General features: G+C 48.5%; 5 protein-coding genes across 5 annotated transcripts; 4 read left to right on the plus strand and 1 right to left on the minus strand.

Moving 5' to 3' along the window:
* Positions 1-7,010, plus strand: F5891DRAFT_1047068 (glycosyltransferase family 2 protein). The gene is made up of 13 exons (XM_041362340.1): positions 1-570; positions 628-3,654; positions 3,703-4,031; positions 4,086-4,440; positions 4,494-4,713; positions 4,762-4,884; positions 4,936-5,385; positions 5,437-5,460; positions 5,513-5,602; positions 5,650-5,714; positions 5,764-5,930; positions 5,985-6,606; positions 6,654-7,010. The coding sequence occupies exons 1-13, from the start codon at positions 206-208 to the stop codon at positions 6,754-6,756; spliced, it is 5,940 nt and encodes a 1,979-aa protein (XP_041223287.1). The 5' UTR covers positions 1-205; the 3' UTR covers positions 6,757-7,010.
* A 15-nt stretch (positions 7,011-7,025) lies between these two features.
* On the plus strand, positions 7,026-8,680 carry F5891DRAFT_1047079 (NUDIX hydrolase domain-like protein). The gene is made up of 8 exons (XM_041362341.1): positions 7,026-7,296; positions 7,359-7,487; positions 7,538-7,628; positions 7,681-7,701; positions 7,757-7,842; positions 7,889-7,922; positions 7,980-8,200; positions 8,248-8,680. Exons 1-8 carry the CDS (start codon positions 7,175-7,177, stop codon positions 8,555-8,557), a joined length of 1,014 nt encoding a protein of 337 aa, XP_041223288.1. The 5' UTR covers positions 7,026-7,174; the 3' UTR covers positions 8,558-8,680.
* Positions 8,681-10,365: 1,685 nt separating this feature from the next.
* On the minus strand, positions 10,366-12,980 carry F5891DRAFT_1149277 (uncharacterized protein; the record flags this gene model as incomplete). Its single annotated transcript, XM_041365088.1, has 10 exons — positions 12,775-12,980; positions 12,515-12,715; positions 12,350-12,464; positions 12,152-12,294; positions 11,480-12,096; positions 11,399-11,425; positions 11,034-11,349; positions 10,843-10,977; positions 10,605-10,792; positions 10,366-10,548 (listed from the first exon to the last, which is right to left on the minus strand). The coding sequence occupies exons 1-10, from the start codon at positions 12,875-12,877 to the stop codon at positions 10,366-10,368; spliced, it is 2,028 nt and encodes a 675-aa protein (XP_041223289.1). The 5' UTR covers positions 12,878-12,980.
* Positions 12,981-15,343: 2,363 nt separating this feature from the next.
* On the plus strand, positions 15,344-17,283 carry F5891DRAFT_1047100 (acid phosphatase). Its single transcript, XM_041362342.1, has 7 exons — positions 15,344-15,751; positions 15,812-15,820; positions 15,876-16,045; positions 16,101-16,225; positions 16,276-16,343; positions 16,403-16,683; positions 16,737-17,283. Exons 1-7 carry the CDS (start codon positions 15,428-15,430, stop codon positions 17,224-17,226), a joined length of 1,467 nt encoding a protein of 488 aa, XP_041223290.1. The 5' UTR covers positions 15,344-15,427; the 3' UTR covers positions 17,227-17,283.
* Positions 17,284-17,289: 6 nt separating this feature from the next.
* F5891DRAFT_514673 (uncharacterized protein) lies at positions 17,290-18,646 on the plus strand. Its single transcript, XM_041372113.1, has 2 exons — positions 17,290-18,014; positions 18,067-18,646. The coding sequence occupies exons 1-2, from the start codon at positions 17,338-17,340 to the stop codon at positions 18,521-18,523; spliced, it is 1,134 nt and encodes a 377-aa protein (XP_041223291.1). The 5' UTR covers positions 17,290-17,337; the 3' UTR covers positions 18,524-18,646.
* The last annotated feature ends 2,043 nt before the right edge of the window (positions 18,647-20,689 follow it).

Here is a 20,689-nt window from a genome sequence, read left to right on the forward strand (position 1 = left end):
ACGGAGTTTATGGTTGGTCGGTTGCCGTCCACAAGAGGGTCTAGAACCCTGACCCATTTGGGTGGATGACACGATCGGGTCGGCTGCCACACTTTGGATTTTTACCTGCTCTTGCAAGACAAGGCTGCTTTTTTCCTTCTGGCATCTCTTGTCCTTGATCCTTCTTTCATTTTCAGTCTTTTTGTCCTTCATTTGAGGGCCAGTAATGGCCTCCGGCTCGCTTGCCAACCACGCCGTCAACTCTGGAGACCTTGTCGACCTCGTTTCTTCGTCATCCTCTGCAACGGTGTACCCCAACGACGATGCCATCGTCACCGTACTCAACACCCGTTTTCGTGCCGACTTACCGTATACAAGGATAGCCACCACCAACTTGCTCGTCGTCAATCCATTCAAAACACTCGCCAACGTCAACGACATCAGTGCCAAGGAGTATGAAGAACGTTGCTACAAGGATACCAGCCTGCCACTCGCGAGCTCTCGGTTACTCCAACCGCATCTCTATGAGTTTGCAGCGCAGATGTACCTCCTCATGCGTCGGCGGAACGAGTCCCAGTCCGTCATCACCCGGTTCGTATGCTACATTGTCTATTATTGTCTACCTACTAACCGTGTTAATAAAAACAGAGGCATCACCGGCTCAGGCAAGTCGAACAGTACCCGTCTCCTAGTTGACCAGCTTCTTCGGCTCTCTGCACGCTCAAAGAAGGAAAAACGCATCGCAGGCCAAATCAAGGCGTTCTCCACGTTACTCGACTCATTTGGGAATGCCAAAACTCTCCTGAACCCAAACGCCTCGCGTCATGCGCGCTACTTGGAGCTTCATTTCAATACCCGCGGTCGCATTGAGTCGGCCAAAGTTCTTGCGTTCGCGCTTGACAAATCCCGTCTTACTCGCCTCACTCATGAGGAGCGTACGTTCCATATTTTTTACCAGTTTCTAGCCGGTGCTACACCCCAGGAGCGGGACCACTTTGCGCTCGAGGACCCTTCGGATTATTCGTTGTTGGCATCGTCGGGGTGCTATCGCCTACCGAGTGGCCCCTTCAGCGATGATGCCATTGCGATGCAGGAAGTGCTTGCGGCGATGCGTACCTTGGGCTTCAAGGCGAAGCATATTTCATCGATATTCACCTTGCTCGTTGCGATTCTCCTGCTGAGCAACATCCAGTTCTCAGAAGCAGACGCACGCGATGTTTCAGCATATGTTGCTAATACGCCTGTGCTGGAGCAGGTGGCCAAGCTCCTTGGTGTGTCTTCGGAGGATCTTACACTGATTTTGACGACAAGGACGAGCTATGTCCGCAAGGAGCTTTATACCGTTCTCCTGAACGTGGAGCAGAGTGCAGCCCAGCGTGACCAGTTCATGCGTGATCTATATGCTATACTCTTTGCATACGTCGTCGAAACCTCGAACCACAAGATCATTCGCCCCAATCAGGAGGAGCTCCCAAACTCACAGATTGTGATCTTTGATCAACCTGGATTCCAGTCTCGTGGGCCGACTGGTAGTGGCTCGATGTCATTTACGGGGACTGCTCCTTTGATTTCAGCATATGGACAGAACGGGTTCGATGAGTTTTGCATCAACTTTGCGGATGAAGTCATGCAGTCATACATGCTTCGCAATATGTTTGAGGACAGGATTGGGTACAACAGCCACGCCATCGGCGATGGCGTTCCTCTTCCTTCGATATCTACCATGGATAATTCTGCTTGCATCGAACTGCTTCGGGGTGCTCATGTGTCGGAGCGCTCAACCAGGAAGCCAGGGGGCATCCTTGGCGTGCTCAGCAAATCATGCTCTTCCTTCAAGTCTGGAAAGGCTGGTGAGAAGAAAGATGAAGATATGCTGCAGGACCTCATTTCCAAGTGTGGGCCTCACGCGTCATTCGTGGCGAGCCCATCCCAGGTTAGTGCTAGCGAGAAGAACCTGTTCGGTATCAACCACTACGCCGGAAACTGCTCATACGATGTTACGAATTTCATTGAGAAGGACTCCGACCTACTCGATTCTGCGTTTGTGACCCTTCTACGCAATTCCTCTGATGCATTCATGTCGAAGCTTGTCTCCGGCCCTTCTCTTGCAGCGGAAAGACATTCTAAGGACGAGGCTATCATTGTACAAGCCCAAGTATCATCTCGCCCACTTCGCTCACCCACCCCTATCGCTTCTCCCGATAGCTCAGCACCTCCGACAAGCGAGGATCATGCACGTCTTGATGCGTCCAAGATATACCCCGTTACCACCCAGCTCAACCATACCCTTTCCGAGATCATCGCCTCTCTCGACCACACACACCTTTGGACCATATCATGTATTCGCCCGAATGATTCCAATTCACCAAACTCGTTTGACAAGCGCCGGGTCAAGGCGCAGGTCCGGTCGATGCTTATACCTGATATCATTGCACGCAAGAGTATTGAGTTCGTCGCAGACTTTGAGCAGACCGCGTTCTGCGACCGCTATGTGCCCACGATGCGGGGGTCGGAAATGGAGCGGATCCGTCAGTGCGCAGCAAGCAATGGATGGAATGAGGGGTCAGATTATGTCGTGGGTCATCGGAGCATCTGGCTGTCGTACGGCGCATGGAAGACCGTGGAAGATGTTGTACGGGCTGCTGAGAAAGAACAACAGAGGCGTTCTGGAGAGGAGGATGAGGATGAGGAGAGTGTTGCTGCAGATGACGTTACGGACTTCACCCAAGCAGATGTTGTCCATGGAGGATACGCTAACGAGAGCAGGGATAACTTGTTGGCTGCTCGGGCAAGCAGTGGAGGGTCGCGATACCAGGATCCCAATCGTTTGGCGCCGTACGGAAACGCCGGGTTACCTTCCCCTGCCTTGGGGATCCCTGCCTATGACGACAATGATGCTGAATCATCATCTGAGTGGGACAAGAAAGGCGGAAGCCCTGGCATGGGGTCGCCTCCCGTGTCCAAAGAGGGTGAGATGATCGTCAACAAAGCCCCAACCGCAGTCGAAGAAGTTCCTTCAAGTACCTCACGCCGATGGTGGCTCTTCCTAGTCTGGGGCCTCACTGGCTGGATACCTTCTTTTGTCCTTCGCTACGTAGGCCGCATGAAACGCCCAGATATCCGGCTCGCTTGGCGCGAAAAACTCACAATTTTCCTTCTCATTTTTCTCATGAACGCGCTCGTGATCTTCTACATCGTCGAGTTCGGACGGCTTTTGTGCCCTAACTTCGACAAGGCGTGGTCACCAACGGAGGTCTCGGAGCACACTGGAAACAGTGACTGGTGGGTTTCGGTGCAAGGGCAGGTTTATGACATGTCAAACTTCATCCACGGTGACCATAGCGATATATCTGGTATTGCCAGTAACTCGGCAAGCGACCTCGAGGAGCTTGTAGGGCAGGACTTGACAAACTACTTTCCCCCACCGCTTACGCTGGCCTGCCCGGGCCTCGTCACTCAGACCTCAGTGCAACTTGTCTACAAGAACTTCACCCCTATTGTGCCGCTCGCCATGCACATGTCTGGTTCTGCAGAGAGTACGCAGGGAACCGCACTTGACAATGCGGGCTGGTACACTGCAACCTTCCAGCCGAAGATGAAGAATTATCACAAGGGGCCTTTAGTCTGGACTCCCAAGGAAATTGCTGCACAAGCTGAGGACCAGACCATCCAACGGTATGCTTGCATGTTGATAACCTAGCTGGTTACTTACACGACTTCTAGTATCTGGGCTATCTGGGAAAGTGGCATATATGACTTGACTGACTATGTGAACACCGTGACGATTAACCAAGGCGCAACGAATCTCTACCAATTCCTGAGCACAGACGTGACAGATGTCTTCAAACAGCAAGCTGGGCAGGACATTACGAAGCCGCTTAATACTGCTCTTGCGGGTCTCGATTCTGACACGGCGGCAGCCAACGTCAACTGTCTCAAGAATATGTTCTATCTCGGCGAAACTGACTTCCGGGATACACCTAGGTGTCTTGTTCAGAACTACCTGTTATTGGTGTTTACGAGTATCCTGTGCGCGTCTATCGTGCTCAAGTGTATGTCCCTCTCTTTCAGCTGGTCGTCATTCGATTAATAATGTTCCCTCCCAGTCCTTTCCGCACTTCAACTGTCGCCCAAGCGGTCGCCTGAGATGCAGGACAAGTTCATCCTTTGTCAGATCCCTTGTTACACAGAGGGTGAGGATTCTTTGCGGCGGACAATCGATTCCTTGGCGTCGTTGAACTACGATGACAAGCGGAAACTGCTTTTCATCATCTGCGACGGTAACATCATCGGCAGTGGGAACGACCGCACGACTCCCCGTATTGTGTTAGATATCCTTGGCGTGGACCCTAAGCTTGATCCTGAGCCTTTGTTGTTCAAGTCGATCGGTGAGGGCTCAAAACAGCTCAATTATGGCAAGGTATACTCGGGCTTGTACGAATTCGAGGGCCATGTTGTTCCGTGCGTGTCTGTCCCTCATCCACTCTAGTGCGAGTCTGAGAGTTGATTTACAGGTACATGGTGGTTGTGAAAGTCGGCAAGCCTACTGAGCGTTCGAAGCCTGGAAACAGGGGCAAGCGTGATAGTCAGATTCTCCTCATGCACTACTTGAATCGTGTCCACTTCGATGCGCCGATGTCGCCTCTCGAGCTCGAGATTTATCACCAGATGAGGAATGTTATTGGTATTGATCCTGCTTTCTACGAGTATATTTTCACTGTCGACGCTGATACAGTGAGTTCATCGTCTTTGTTTCCTCATTTACGCTGATGTCGTTTGCAGCAAGTAACATCCGAGTCTCTGAATCGACTAGTTGCGTCTGCCGCAGATGACTCAAGTATCATTGGTATCTGTGGTGAGACCAAGCTCACGAACGAGGAGGGTTCATGGTGGACGATGATTCAGGTTTGTTCACCCCTTTACCTCTATTGTTGCCCGAGTTGACATCGAATATAGGTATATGAGTACTATATCTCTCACCATTTGTCAAAGGCCTTCGAGAGTCTGTTTGGTTCAGTGTCGTGTCTTCCTGGATGTTTCTCGCTCTACCGAATCCGCACCGCAGACAAGGGTCGGCCTATCATCATCTCCAACCGTATCATTGACGAGTACGCCGAGGGAAACATAGATACACTTCACAAAAAGAACCTGTTCTCTCTTGGTGAAGATCGTTTCCTGACGACGCTCCTCCTAAAGCACTTTCCCACGTTTAAGACCAAGTTCATTCCAGATGCAGTCGCACATACTATGGCTCCTGAATCTTGGCGTGTTCTGTTCTCACAGCGGAGACGGTGGATCAATTCTACAATCCATAATTTGTGCGAGCTGGTGGTTTTACCCGAACTTTGCGGGTTTTGCTGTTTTTCGATGAGGTTCTTCGTTTTCATTGATCTCTTGGGCACTATCGTGAGTGGCGCATCTTTGCATCCGTGGTTCTTGACCTAGATTTTCTTCTAGATCCTGCCAGCCACGGTTGTCTATGTGAGTCTCAGTTGTATCGAATTTGACATGCATTTCCCATCATATTATACAGTTGGCCTATCTTATCGTTGTCGTTGCTACTGGCAATGCGGCTCTGCCATTAATTTCTATTATCATGTTGGGTATCACATATGGTTTACAGGTAAGTCGTGTACTATCACACAGGACTTGACTTACTGTGCATCACAGGCTTTGATCTTTATCATCAAACGTGAATTCATGTTGGTAGGATGGATGGTAGTCTACCTCCTCTCGTGAGTGCCTCGTGTGCAGCATTGCCATGCGTATTTACCTTTGTTGCAGATATCCGGTGTACAGTTTCTTCTTACCCATTTACTCGTTCTGGTGCATGGACGATTTCTCCTGGGGAAATACGCGTATTGTCATTGGTGACGGAGGTAACAAGAAGGTTGTCATGAAAGAGGATGAGCGGTTCGACGAGTCAATGATTCCGTTGAAGAAGTTCAGTGGTAAGTGATCTCGACGCTTATTTACTACTCTTCAACTCACATTTGATTTCCCAGACTACGAGGCAGAAGCTTGGGAAAATGGATCACATCGTTCTGATGAGACAGGTTTAACCAAACCTCGTTCCAATCGTCCTTCTCGCCAGGGGTCTCCGCAAAGCTTCCGTCCGTCTCTCACCGGCGATTACTATCGAGATACGAACATGACCAAGAACAACTCAAATACCAATAACCGCGGTCCCCCCTCTCATATCAGCCATGGTTCTCGACAAGGGTCAATGCATGACGGAAGGCAGCCATCTGTACCACAGTACAGTATTCCGCAGATGCCATTTATGCCGTTCAGCGGTGGAGCAGGTTCAGTACATGGTTCGGACTATGGACACATGCCTATGATTCCGCCTCTGGGGTACCAGCACTCTGGCAGTGTATACGGTGGGATGCCTCAAGGTGCAATGATGATGAACATGCCTATGATGACGGGAGGCTCTCAGACAGGCGGCTTTGGCACGCTACCTGCGATCGGAGGAGATGCACGGCCTCTGTCGATGTTCTCCATGGCGACATCCGTCAATCCATTCGCTGGCCCGAGCTTTAACCCCAATCCTACCGACGATGACCTCTTCAATTCTCTACGGAACTATCTCAGCACGCAAGATTTGATGACAGTCACGAAAAAGTACGTCATGCATTGTCCTTTTACCATCCGGTACTGATTGTTTGCAGGACCGCTCGTGAGGCGATCATGGCTAAGTTCCCCAAAGCCGATCTCACATCTCGGAAAGACTTTTTGAACGAGTCGATTGACAAGATTCTGTCGCAGTCATAGAGGAAGCAACATTTCCATTGCGTGATCTCCATAATATTCCTTACTTCACGAACGGCGCCAACGTGCCTTGAACATTCCCTCATCATCGTATTTCATTCTATTTCAGACAATCGTTTGGTCGCATATATGGACATTGCCGCTCGTCCTGAGAATTATCACTGCATCGTTGTATCATCCTTCTTGGACTATGCACTCGTACGTACTATAGACTTTAACCTACATAATTAGGTCTCCAATACACTCTTTCTCTTAAATTAACGTCGTGAAGAATGTGACTCTTGTTCATTGCAAAGTCATTTCAGCGTTACGTTCAACGTTCCACTTCAGTCATGTCCATAGGCGAAATTAGCTCACAAAATACTCTTTCGAACATCAACACACTGTGATAGAGAACTACTACCTTTCCCTGTTACCCAAGATGCCTACAGACGAATCCGCATCTGCTCCCCGCCAGCCATATGATTACGTCCGTACATTTTCCAAACCAACTGTCGAGCTTTTTGAGGCTGCGCTTCCCACATTGAAAGAGGAGTCTAGACAGTACGTCCTGACTACTTTGACCATGCTAGAATACTGGAGCTGTGCATGGTGATGGTACTTAGATGCATCGAGAATCTCTTGAATTATCGTGCACGACATACACAAGTCAAGTTCCCTCGGAGTCAGAGCGCGGCAGTCCTGGTTCCATTGTTTATCGGTCGTGCGGGGAACCTGTATGTGTTATTAAGTCGGTGAGCTCCTGGTTAGCTGCGTCCTGTTTATGACTGAATTGCTGCTAAAGGCGGTCAGCTAGCTTGAGGCAGTATGCGGGTGATACTGCACTTCCGGGAGGAAAGGTGGAGCTCCAAGATATTACTGTTGAGGATACTGCGGTACCCGTATGGAATTCCTTTGTGACCCTTGGTCTGACTTGTCTGTTTGCAGAGGCGCGAGACCTTTGAGGAGGTACAGAACTGTAATCACACGGGTTCTTATACTAGCACTGATGTTAGAGGTATAGATTGGGCTTATTCCAGACCGGGAACGAGTGCCCTTGCTGTGTGTGATGGAGCCCTTTCTTGCTGGTAACCAGATGGTAGTGACTCCGTGAGTGTGTCGCTGGTGTTTTGCGCGGACTCACACAGTTGTCTAGAGTTGTGGTGCTCATTCTCGACAACACTATGCAGGTATATTGAACCTATGTTGGGGGTATCATTAGATGTTCTAACTTTCTTGGGTCATAGCCTAGTCTCAACGAGTCGGAGGTGACCTCGATATTCTCACAACCGCTCGCTTCCTTCCTCGCGTCATCTTTCCCTTTCCACCCATACCGTATTCCAGATCCTTCGATACCCTACCACACGACGGCAGAGTGGGAATGGAGCGGAGGTGGTCGAATCCGCATGCATAGCTTCCTCACCGGACGCGAAGCAGACGGCGTGAAACCTGTGTTTGGGCTTACTGCGTGCGCTTATAAAACAACGACTCCACAAATATTTACACTGATATTAGGAGCATATTAATCTACGTTGCCATCTTGGGCTACAGACACGCTCCAGACTTTGAGTTGCAGCCGCCAAACGCGCCTACGCAGGCTCAGCAGATCGCTTGCGCGCTCCTCACGCCTTCGAATCCACTGCGGCTGGCATGCGAGGGCGAGGGCATTAATGCGAATGTAATGGCTGAGTCTATCCTGCATACACCACAGGAGCTGAACTCTAGGCCTGATATGATTGAGTGGGACAAGAGCGGTAGAGAAAGGGAGAACGCAGGGCGCCAAAGTGGCCAAAATGAGCGCAAGGACGGTGACGCTAAACTCTGATGTTCAAGAGTGAACACCTCACTGATGCTGATTATAACTCATATTGTATTGGCGACTGGTGTCGTAGCCGGTTGCTTACATGCCAGAATAGATGATTTATTAGACGAATTTGTATTTGGTTATTACGTCTGAGCCTCGTCTTGGTACCAGTATGATGTGGGTCACGCATATGTAGTTGAGCGGGTACAGCGGCACGCTCGCACGAAGGACATATAGCAATTCTGTGCTGATCGATATATACTAGTACAAGGTTACTGAGACAGCGAGAATCAAATACAACAGTCTGTCAAATTATGAGCCAATCAAACAGTAACGGATTCAGAATGAAGCTCTGCTTTGCCCGTCAACGCAGCTATGCTATGCACGAGCTGTTCAACCTGTTTCACAAGTGCACTAAGTCGGAGATCCTGTCCTACGAAGCGAGATTCCACCATCGCAGCCAGCTTATCGACTCGTAAGGAAAGCGAAGCAGTCTCGTCCACGTTAACCAAAGGTTCGTCTGACGCTTCGATGCCTGTATCTTGAACCCGGTCTTTAATCTTGACTAGCCAGTGTTTGTAAGGGTGGTGATCTGTGGCCACGTTGAACACATCGTGAAATGCACAATCGCCACATAGGGCAATGGGGGAATGGCTTTCTGTGATAATTGTCAAGCTTTGTGCCCCGTTAGACGTATGAAAATCTGACCTCCGCAGTTAAAGCATACATAAAAAATGCCCTTCATCTTGACGTCGCATTCAGCACAAGAATAGGCATCCTCATTCGCGGCTGAGGTTCCAAGTATCCTCTCTAATGCTACTACCATGTTCCCATTGAGCTTCTCACCACCTCCCTGCAAATCGTCAGAGGTGCAAGAATCATCTGCTCGAGTGGCTTCTCCATCTAATTGCGTTGGGCATACGTCTTCCGGCGGCGTTGTGGTGGGCAGAATCTCAGATAAGAAATTATTGGCATGCCACCGAACCCGGCTGCAGCGACTGTAAGGTAGCACCATGCGGAAAACAAGCAAGTTGTGCGTCGCCTTGTGGTTCGATGGATATTTGTGTTTTGAAATCGGTAGAGATTGGCATTCTGAGCACAAATCATACCCGTCTAGATGTGATCAGTCGTATTGCGCACCATAGATATTTTGATCGCACTCACCATCCTCGCAGTCTATACAACGGTAATATACATCAGTAATAAGGGAGTGACACGCGTCGCAGCAGCACCTGAACACCAGATAAGTAGATGGTTTAAGAATGATAGCTAACAGAAGTTGGACTTACTCAAACAATCGTTTGCGTATCTCAAGTTCAGCTAATGAACTCCAGCGCTGGACATCTGATTCAGGCAGCCCTTTGGACAGGGATTTGAACCTTTGTTGTTGCTCAGGCGATAGGTAAGGTGGGATTTCCAAAGGGAACGACTTTCTCTTATTGTGGAGCTTATTCAAGCACCACAAACGGATATATTCATCCTTGGGATCTTCAGGCTGCTGGTTGAGGGTATATGCGACGAGCTTCACAGGCCTTTCTATCAGTTCCTGGTCCACTGTCAGACTGAAGGGACCAAGTTTCAACGCCGTCGTATCAATCTCCAGCTCAGTGTCGTCAAGTTCGAAATCATGGGCTTCCCAATATTCAGCGTCGTCTGCGGTTCGTTCTGGGCTGTACCAACAGTTGTACTATTGCGGGGCGTCAGGGACCGGAAATAAATATACTGTTGCTGTCTCTACGCACCAAGCCGTGTGCATACCACGTGAACCTCGCTTTTGCATCTGTTCCTTGCTGGCGAAATGATTCTGTTGTAGTAGAAGGAAAAGTGCATCACAACCGTGAGTTTGGGAGCGTACCTGCCAGTTGTTCAACACGCAGATCCACCGCTTCCAATATATTGGCAATCGTTTGAGTTGCACATTCAAACTCTCTATCCACCAGAATTACTGTCCTGGCGAGTTTCATGATTTGTAAATGCCTCCTCGTTACGAGGTAAAGCACTGGCAGCAAGAACTGAACAAACATTCATGTGAGCATTCGGTACAAACGTTGAGCGAACGACGACTCACATTTTCAATGCGATCGGATCCGAAAAGTTTGAAGGACTCTTTGGAGTCGATTTCATACTTTACAGTGTCAAGTCTTTTCACCAAGTCCTTCTCCTGAACGTTGCGATACCTATCAGACAATTGCGTGAGATCTAAGTCTGAGTCCTCTGGCCCAAGTTCTGCAAGAGAGCGCACGAGCCGTTTGATGCCTGTTTGCATGTGTAAATATCCGCATTCAGAGGTGAGAAAAGCGCCAAACCTTGGATAACATCTGAATCCAAATACAAGGCGATACACCTCCTGTTTACTGGAAGTACGTCTGCTTGCGCATGAACCATGCTGTGTAAGACTTGTTCAATTCGTGTGTGGTAATGTTGGCTATCCACTCTCCAACCTTTGCTGATGTAAACGCTCCAAGTTCGACCTGACGACAATGACTAAAATACTCACCTGCAGCCCAGTATGCAAGTGCTTGAGGTACACTCAAGCCCGGAAGTATCGCGGAAGTAAAGGTATTAACTTCCCTTACGCTGATCAAGCCATTTGCGTCCTCGTCGAAGACTTCGGATAAACTCGAAATGTAGAAAACTGATAGATATTTCAAGCACCACTCGTCTGTAGGGTCGACTGGAGGAGACTGAGTGTGGGGTGCGCTTGATGCCACTTTTGGGCGTGGAGCATCATTATGCAGGTTGGAGAAACGTTGCGTGAAATAGTCATGGAGTTCTGCGATGAAGTATAGTATCTTGACACTTGTTGACCATTTCTTGAAGATGATAAGTATGCGCTTCGATCACGCTTGCACAAAGACGTACCATCTCTTTCCAGATAAATTGAAGGTGCTGGTGAAATTGACCGAGTTAGTTATGCATAGGGTCGAGTTTCTTAATTCTTACCGGATCCCTGACTCGTTTAAATTTGCCGCCGAGGGCCGACATAATGCGTGTTTCAGAATCCTTGATGGCATCTTTGATCTCGGCTGTCTGTTTATCGAGCTTGAACATGAAGAGCGCACGATTCTCGTCGAGTAAGCTGACTACAGGAGTGCGCAACTCGTGGAGCAGCGAAGCATCAAGGCGATACTGCTCCGCGACCGATCCGTTCGCCGATGGAGTTTGTAAAGGAGGTTTGTTGACATCTTTGGACGGGGCATCAGAGCGTGCTTGAATCTGTGCTTCCTGTTGCTTCGCGAATTTCACTAGCTCCGTCAGTTTGTCTTCGCTTTCGAAACCTGGATCCATTCCACCGCGCATGATCACTTCTTTCGCAAATCTCTTTTCGCGTTCAGTTTCAAAATATTGAGCCATTGCACCGTGAAATTTCTCTCCTTTCGCGATTTTCGCTTCGCGTTCACCTAGCATCTTGGTGAGGTCCTCCAGCTTTTTGATCGCAGTGTCGACTCCCAACGCCGTCCTGATAGCCAAGGCGTCCCGAAGTTCCTGCATACACGTGGAAAAGTTCCCGCTGATCGCGAGGAACTTATCCGCCCAATGGGATGACCTAAAGAATTTCACTAATGATGCAATTCTCAATCTGGCGGGAAACCTAAGAATCCGAGATCAACTGACCGACGAATTTCGACTTGTAGTATTTGTCGATGGCATTTCCGCAATCCTCGACATTGTGCTTCATTTTATCCAAGACGCCATCCAGTCGGCCCCGAATAGTGCCGCGAGGTCCCACAATGTCCGGGTCTCTAGTATCTTTAAGTCTATCAACGGATCGAATCAGCGAAATTTGTATTGAGTGGGCATCAACCAACGAACTGAAGAAGCATATTCATCATATCAAATGCTTTCGCAAGCATCAAACAAACTGTACGATCGTTCTCTCTTCTCCTTATTTCAAAATTCACGACAGCCTTGAAAGCGATTATAGCCACTGCAAGTTATGTTAGCCGAGGTAGTAATGTCGACAAGTTGAATACTCACCACTAACAAAGGGATGGATCTGTTGCAGAGTATCCAGGGCATCCATCACCTTCTTTGCCTCTCCAAAAAAGCCGCCCATATTCTTCTTCAGGAGGTCCGCAACCATCTGGTCAGCTGAGGACTGCTGGATGACCGCAGCATTGTCATCGTATAATGTGCGCGCTGATTCAACTTTCTCAGTGGCCTTGGAGATTAAGTTCCCTATACGAGGACACGATGATCTGATTATTTAGTGGGTGGATGAAGTGACAGCGACGAACCGGCCTGGTCCACATGTTTGACTATTCTGGCCGACGTCGATTTAGAACTTGTTAGGGCATCATACAATGCCTTCTGCGCTCGTTCCGTGGTAATAGCGGACATGACTTGCTATTAATGAACCTCAGAGGTTCTGTAGAAGAGAAAGAGGTTGTTAAGCAACAAGGGCAGCTGAGTGAAACAAAAAAGACGATCTATAAACGAGCTCACTAGTCGGTTTATATCCATAGAATCTGATCTGATGCTTATAGGCGCTGAACCTCGTGTTCTATCATAGATAAGCCTTATTCTGCATAGCGGCGGCGTCTGTACAATCACTAGGGAGTCAAGTTGATCCCACCATTAGCATAACCTGCAAAATGGTCTCCCCTAAATGAATGAAGATAGTCGTACAGAAGATCACTGGTATGTAAATTTGAGCGAGTGCTAGCGCTTGGGGCTTCATGCAACTCACCAAAGTTTTAGCGTCAGAGGGAGTCTTTTCGGGTCATAGACCATATGTCGTCATTCACATCTTTTTCTTTGGATATATGTGGTTGATGCGGCACATCGTGACACATACTCGAAGTGCCGTCCGGCAGGACGACGCAGGTAAGCATAAAAGGAACACTGCGATGGAAAGGGTCAGTAAATAAAGATTAGAAAACTCGGTGATCTCGGCAAGTTTTTTACGACAGAATGGTTTCTAGTTTGTTGCCTCGGAACCAGAGGTGATCGTTTCTAAGATGCGCCCAGGCTAATGATTTGTGGGTAAGAATGAAGTTGCACAACACTGATCTGGCATAATACTTAAGCTTCATGTGACAAGGTACAATTTGCGATGAACGTGATCGTCACCGAGTGTCTGAATTGCGCGAGGGTACTCCCACCGATTATGCAGCATTGAAACCCGTCGTTTAAAAGAACTTGGCCCTGACAGGGTGGACAGACCATAGGCGAACGAAAATACGTAGCCGTTCGTTCTCTTTTCGGAAATAGATAATGCTAATCAGTGCTCACAAAGGTCAACTTTCAGCTAGTATACACGGCCACCCGCACAGAGCCGTGGTCATCAGAAAAGCGTGGACCCAATAACCGGTGACATTGTACAACTTGAAGCGCTACATATGTTAGGACAGTTGGGTTATGACAAGGAAGTCAGCGCTACTCACCACGCATAACGCAACCGTCTGCTACAACAAGAATGCAAATCTCACTTTGGGAGGTCACCGGACATCGGTGCAGACTCCAAGCCAAGGGTGCACGAATATAGTGGATGTAATAGTATTCTTCAATGATATGATGGTCGTCAGGTTGTCACTAGCACTGGTTCTTGAGTTCAAAAAGATGAGCACCTTGAAATCAAGTCGGCTGCAGCCACACTACCGCGTCACAAACCGAAAGTATCAATGGAATTTAGCAATTGAGGTCTTCAGTTCAAATACTCGATATCCTGGTGACGAATGATGCATAATATGGAATGAAAAATGAACAAAGTGGAAAAGAGACTCGTCTAATTACCGATTGACAGCGAACTTTTTCCACGCTACTGTCTACATCTACCAAAACAACCGTCAGGCTTTCGCTGTCCTATCTCAGAGATTCAGTCTTGAAATTTGCTTTGGTTACCCCAGTGCTGTCTCCAAAAAGCAGTGGCCAGTCACCTGCGCATATACTTTTCGACGACCGCAGATAGGATGTGGGTATTACTTCACCGGTTATCCATCAGAGCCCCTTCTGTCTTCTGTCGCAGCAGTTCTACTCCATGGAATTCCCACAAATCTGAAGCAGGCCTTGAGATTAAAGGTTGATGGTGGGATGGTCGAGATAGGACAGAGCGGAGAGTTGGCCAGCTGCTTCTTGCTACATCTGCAAGAGCCCGCACGGAGACGGACCCCAGGCCACTCTGAAACAGACCGCAGTGGCTGCGTATCGAGATAAGCGAAACTATTCTTGGGCAAGTCCTGCACGGATCTGTCTCTCGGCAGAAGGAAGTACCGTCCCAAACCATTCGGGCCGATACAAAAGAGTCCCGCTAATATTGCACCCAGGTAATTGCCAGATTACGCCGCTATAAAGATTATTACAAGATTTGGAAGATATCGAATTTCAGAGATTGACATTCACCCCGATGGTTTCTTATCTCGAGACGCACAATATTGAATCACTATACTTTGACTGCGTTTCGTGCTCAGCGAGAGGACAATATTATTCTGAACACTGAAGGAATCTCCACTCGTGAAATACCACTCAAGTTTATCATTTCGTTGAGTATGAGGCGGCCAGGATGGGGAAGGGAAGAATTTGTAGGGGGTGTACCATACCAAATCATACTTGCAAGCTAGAAAACCAACATCAAAAACAGACTATTCGTATACAGTTCGCAGAGCACCGCGTCACTGCAAGGCTGAGTTGGTGACTCTACTATCATGCTCACCCATCTTTGCGTGCTTTTGGCCCTTGGTACACGTTGATGCCGTGTTGCCGGGATGACTTCGAGGTAACTTCGCTTCGCTTCGAATTCGGTTGGTTTCGTTGTGTCAATTCGCTTCAGTTCGCTGCCGGGTATGGCTAAATATAGTTCACATAAACGTTCGTGCGGGCCGCTGCTCGGTAGTCTGTACATACTTATAATCGACTGTCCTACAGCCTCGAGGCTTCTTTCGACGGGCTATCATGGTCAAAAACTCTGGGCACCTGCTCGTCCTTCCGCTGTCTGCTAATTCCGGCAAGCCTGCTGCGGTCTATGATGACTCTGGTCTAACATTTTATCGCCTACCCCCTAGTTCTTTTCCAATCAGGAAAGCAATTTCAATCTTGCTCGCACTCTTCATGACAGTCTTGCTATCCGGACATTATTTCGACCTTGTTCCGCAACTTGCATCCGAAATCAACAGTCGTATTCTTTTCAGCGAGTCACAACAATTCTGGGGGCCGTACACTCCATACTATCCTGTCGAAGAGTACCAGCACCCTCCCAATGGATGTAGTATAACCCAGGCAAGTACACTTGTCATAGATGAGTTTAGTCTTTGATAACCACTATTCGTATCGCTCCAGGTCAACATTGTAAGTAGACCCTGGTCGCCAGTGACCACCAGTTCTTTGCTTAAAGCATCAACAGCTTCAGCGCCACGGGGCACGTTATCCGACCAGCAGCGCCTCTAAGAGAATCCAAAGGAGTTTGCAGAAATTGTTGAACGCTTCCAAATATGTCGACCCGAAGCTGGAATTTCTTCGTTCATACCAATGGCACCTTGGTGTAGCTGATCTTGTGCCCTTAGGCTCCACACAGTAGGACTAACATTACGAGCTTCTAGCCATGTCAATGCTTAAGGATCACGTTTAGGTCATTTCATTCGGGTGCAGAAACATACCGTCGGTACAGCCATCTTGTTGACGATCATATGTTACCCTTTGTCAGAGCGTCTGGAGGAGATCGCGTAGTGATGTCTGCTGTTAATTGGACTGCAGGTAAGCATACAGTTGAAGTATGAAACCTTTCTCGACCATTGCAATTCCAGGTTTCGCCGATGCAAGTCGACAGCTCTATCATCCATCAGTCTCAGTCATAATATCCGAAACAGAGACAGTAGGATGCATATCTATCAAACTGAATTTGCCGATTGCTCATCTACGGTCTTCTTCTAGTCGAACAATACCTTGAAGAACAGCATGTGTCCCAACTCCCGAGCATCAAAAAATGAAGCGAACACGTGGCGAGATATATTCTCAGCTTCGATCGTAGATCGCCTCAATACAGCTGCTGTTGGAGCTGAGATTCTCAGCCAGGACATTCCCGAACTAATGTCGTTGTGTGCATTCGAGACTGTATCTGAGGAGAAAGAAAGCCGATTTTGTGATCTCTTCTCTCTACAGGAGTTCCAAGCCTATGAACATTATCAAGACCTGCAGAAATACTACATGACAGGGTGAGTAACTCATCAACAAATCATTTTGACGCTCACACTGCAACTGTGACAAGGTACGGAAATCCTCTGGGCCGTGTGCAAGGTGTCGGCTACGTGAACGAGCTTCTTGCGCGTCTCAAGGGGACACCTGTCGAAGATCACACGCAAACCAACTCGACTCTTGACTCATCACCGATCACGTTCCCACTCGATAGAACGGTCTACGCTGACTTCTCTCACGACGATGAAATGGTTGCCATCTATAGTGCACTTGGACTGTTCCCTCAGACATATCCTCCTAGCCCCACAGAGGCTAGCCCGCAATCGACATGGGTAGTTTCTCGTCTTGTGCCTTTCTCTGGGCGGATGATTACGGAAAAGATGCAGTGTTTTGAAGCGGGGATACCAAGAGATTTTATTCGAATTCTCATCAACGATGAAATCCAGCCTTTGGCGTTCTGCGGTGTGGGTGACGGATTGTGTGGGCTGGAAGCATTCGTAGATAGCCAAATCTATGCTAGACGCAATGGCGCTGGTGATTTTGAAAAATGTTTTCTAGAGTAGATTGTGACCCCCGTGTGAGGGGTTATTGTAATATTAATAGCTGACGTAACCGTATGTGCCCTTGGATCGAGACGACACATCACATTACCTTCCGATTCTGAATCTTTCATCATGCCCCAGCTCTACAGGCGAGAATCACAGAGTAATGATGTGGAATCTTCAGAACACTTGGTACCAACAGATGTGGACGATTCCATCGTCCTATCAGATCTTGTTCGCAGCGGCGAAGCATCCAGATTGCGGAGAAGAGGCGCAATGCGACTTGATCATAATGTCGTCAACGCCCAGCGTGCAGAAGCTGGACGTGTCACTCCGCCATGGCCAGGAGTGAGGGTGGAAAGGTCGCCATCATGGATTGAATCTCCTAGCGATGACGAAGAGTCAAACCAGAACTGGGAGCAAAGCTACGATGCGCCGCTGTCGCCGCAGACGGACTCAGTTGCTGCGGTAGGGCCAGACCCATATTGCCACATATTATTTTGTGGTGGGGACGAGCAGCAACCATGTTTAAACAGGCCCTCGACCTATGTTCTGTCGCCGCTTCCGTCATATCCACCGCCACCGCTTCCGAGCGGCTATCAGTCATCCAGATGGCAAACCAATGGATGTGGCGCTGTAGTTCATATGCGAGCTTCGCGCCGGGGCAACACTGGTGTGTGGATAGCTAGGAACGATGCAACATCTGCTGTCGTTCCATTAGACACATCATACTTTGAGCGTGCCGCGGTTATCCGAATGGTTCGCAGTGCATGCGGATGTCTTCGTGAAGGGGTTGGATGTGCTATTTGGTGAGCCAGACATTCTATAGACGACTTATAACACATCTGACTGCAATTTCAGCGGAAATCCGTTAGGGTCTAGGTATAAACCATGCCAGGCTGCAGCAGAGGGTCTCTTTGCTTCTCGACATCACCCTTCGGGCCCTCTGATTCCTGAAGGTCCTAGGTATTGGCATGCGCACTCATCACCTCTGCAGCATGCACAATCCTACGTATATACCTTTTTCGCCGAGAACGTGACATCTACACCGACACACATGACGGCTCAGGACGACTGTCCGTCTCCCGCACTACAACAAGATTTCCTGTCGCCTATCGATAACCCATATTCCACGTTTTTTGATCAAATTGTCACCACTTCGCCTTCACCCATGTCAAATCGTGGGCGTGATAGCCCTGACTCGGATGCTTCGTCGCACGCCGAGCAACAGTTTGATCCAGACGGCGTGTTCATCGCTGCTGATCCTGGATCACCAGACAAAATAGGTACTGGTTTGACACTCGCCCCTGAGCGGTGATACCTTCCATGATAACTTCCACGACGAACTCTCTGTTTGGTATTGATATTATTTGGCGGCATTGGACGCTCCAGCTCATTCTCGCATTTTAAATGTATCTTATTGGATCTGTTATCATTACCCAAAATCTATCCGCATTGTAGGGTTATTATCATCATATCATGCACACTTCGTTTTCTCCCATCGTGTTTTTATCATCTTGTACATCTCCAGACACCAAAATTTACTGATATGAATTCAATATCATGTTTCTTACTTACAAAGCGAGTGAACATTACTTGCTACCATACACTTCTGTCGTGTATTTAGTTTCCTACGAACTTTTCATAGAAACGATGTTGGTGCTCCATTATAGAGCGAGCTTATCCGAGGTGGCGATTTCCGATATCAACGGATACCAGTGCACCCCTGCCCGACATTTAGTGCCCCCGTGACAGCATGGAGCTTAGGCCGCCACCAGAGAACCGATGAGTCCTGTAGGGTGCGTTACGTTGAATCTTTCGGTGACTACCGAATGTATAGCGCCGAAAGCCAATGACACAGTGATATTACCTGATAGCTTGTAAGTCAAGAATCTAAAACATCCCGTGAATCGACGTGGAACTTACCCTATTCTTCACCTGCATCACGTAGGGATGGAAAACTATCGTGGTGGGAGAGGGCTACGTGGGATTAGCGGGAGCGGGATCTACTGCGCGATTGGGTGGAGAAGGCTGAGTATTCGAGGTACAAAGTATGAAATGGATACTTACTTGTGCGTCTTTTCCCCAACACCGCTCATGACGACCCTGAACCCTCAACGCTCCCCCCATAGTAGCCCAGCAGCGTCTCATATGCAGAGCGATTGGTGAAGTGCTATCGTGGGTGTGCAGCAAGATGTATCTGTATTCGAAAATGTAAGCAATATATATGGCCATGTAGAAGCGCCGCAATCAGCATAATCGCTAGCAAGAATTCACCGGTTCGCCGATTTGATGCTGGCGAGTTGAGCTGTCACATTGCATATTTACGAGTCCCAGACGATGTCCGTATTTCTAAACACAAATTTCTGGTTTACTACCAGCAGATCAATCTTGAATTCTGTAGATGAGCGCTTGATCTCAGCGTCAAAGAGGATCGGAAGTGACGGTTCTGAAATAAGATAGTTGAGATGTGGTCAAAGACAAACACACAGTTTGCGAAACATCCATGTCTAGAACATTGGCATTGCGGCGTGTGCATGTACTCGGAACAGTATGATATGATAGGATGAGGAACTTGAAAGGTCGCCTTCGTAAACGTTCACGTGTCTAGAGCGAAACCGATGAACGAGCAATGATGAAGTTTGATTGAGTACTTGTGTTTGTGGCAAATCGTTGAGTGGGAGAAGGGAAACGGTTTTGACGCTTTAGTCATGGCGTTCGCAGTGACTACATGGCTGTGAGGGGAAGCGAGGAAAAGTAAGTGCGACGGATACAATGATGCAGGGTGAAATGGCACAGCTGCCATGTGGTAGGGTATATACATGCAAGGCGTTGCCCAAGGCCAATAGTTGCACTCACATGCAGGAATTCATCGCTCCTCGAGTTCTTCGCTTCTAAAGCGCCAACCTCTCGGTAACACCAAATGCTCGTCTGTATTGCTAACGCAGATGAACTGATGTTTGACTTGATCAGGGAGCCTATCTTCAAAAATCACTGCTAGCGTCAGTTATACAATGCACTGATAACGGAAGACCTCACCCTTGCAAATTTGAACGCTCCCCAAGAATACTTTGCTCGTACTATTTCACAGTTTTGCTGATGGAGACGCAACCATGGCTTCCGCGCAGAGATCGAAGGCAGCTCCCATGAGGTCGAATTTGACACCATCAATGATCTTAAAGGGTCATGGAAACTTGATTCAGTCCATATCCTATTTTCCAGACGGTCAACGAATGGTCAGCGGATTTGAGGACAAGACCGCTCAGCAATGGGATCTGAAGGCGGGCAAGGAGGTTGAAGATTCGTGGAGTATTTGCGAGAATGAGGTAAGAGCAGTGGCGGTATCAAGGGATGGTCGATGGGTTGTGACTAGCACTGGTGGTGGTGATTGGAGTAGTGCCGAGTTGAAAGCCTGTGAGGTTGAGACGGGGAATGTGAAAACATTCAAAGGACACTCACGGTCCAAGGGATGGTCGATGGATTG

The sequence above is a fragment of the Suillus fuscotomentosus genome (genome assembly GCF_016647785.1).
Source record: "Suillus fuscotomentosus strain FC203 chromosome Unknown F5891scaffold_44, whole genome shotgun sequence".
In the NCBI taxonomy this organism is placed as follows: domain Eukaryota; kingdom Fungi; phylum Basidiomycota; class Agaricomycetes; order Boletales; family Suillaceae; genus Suillus; species Suillus fuscotomentosus.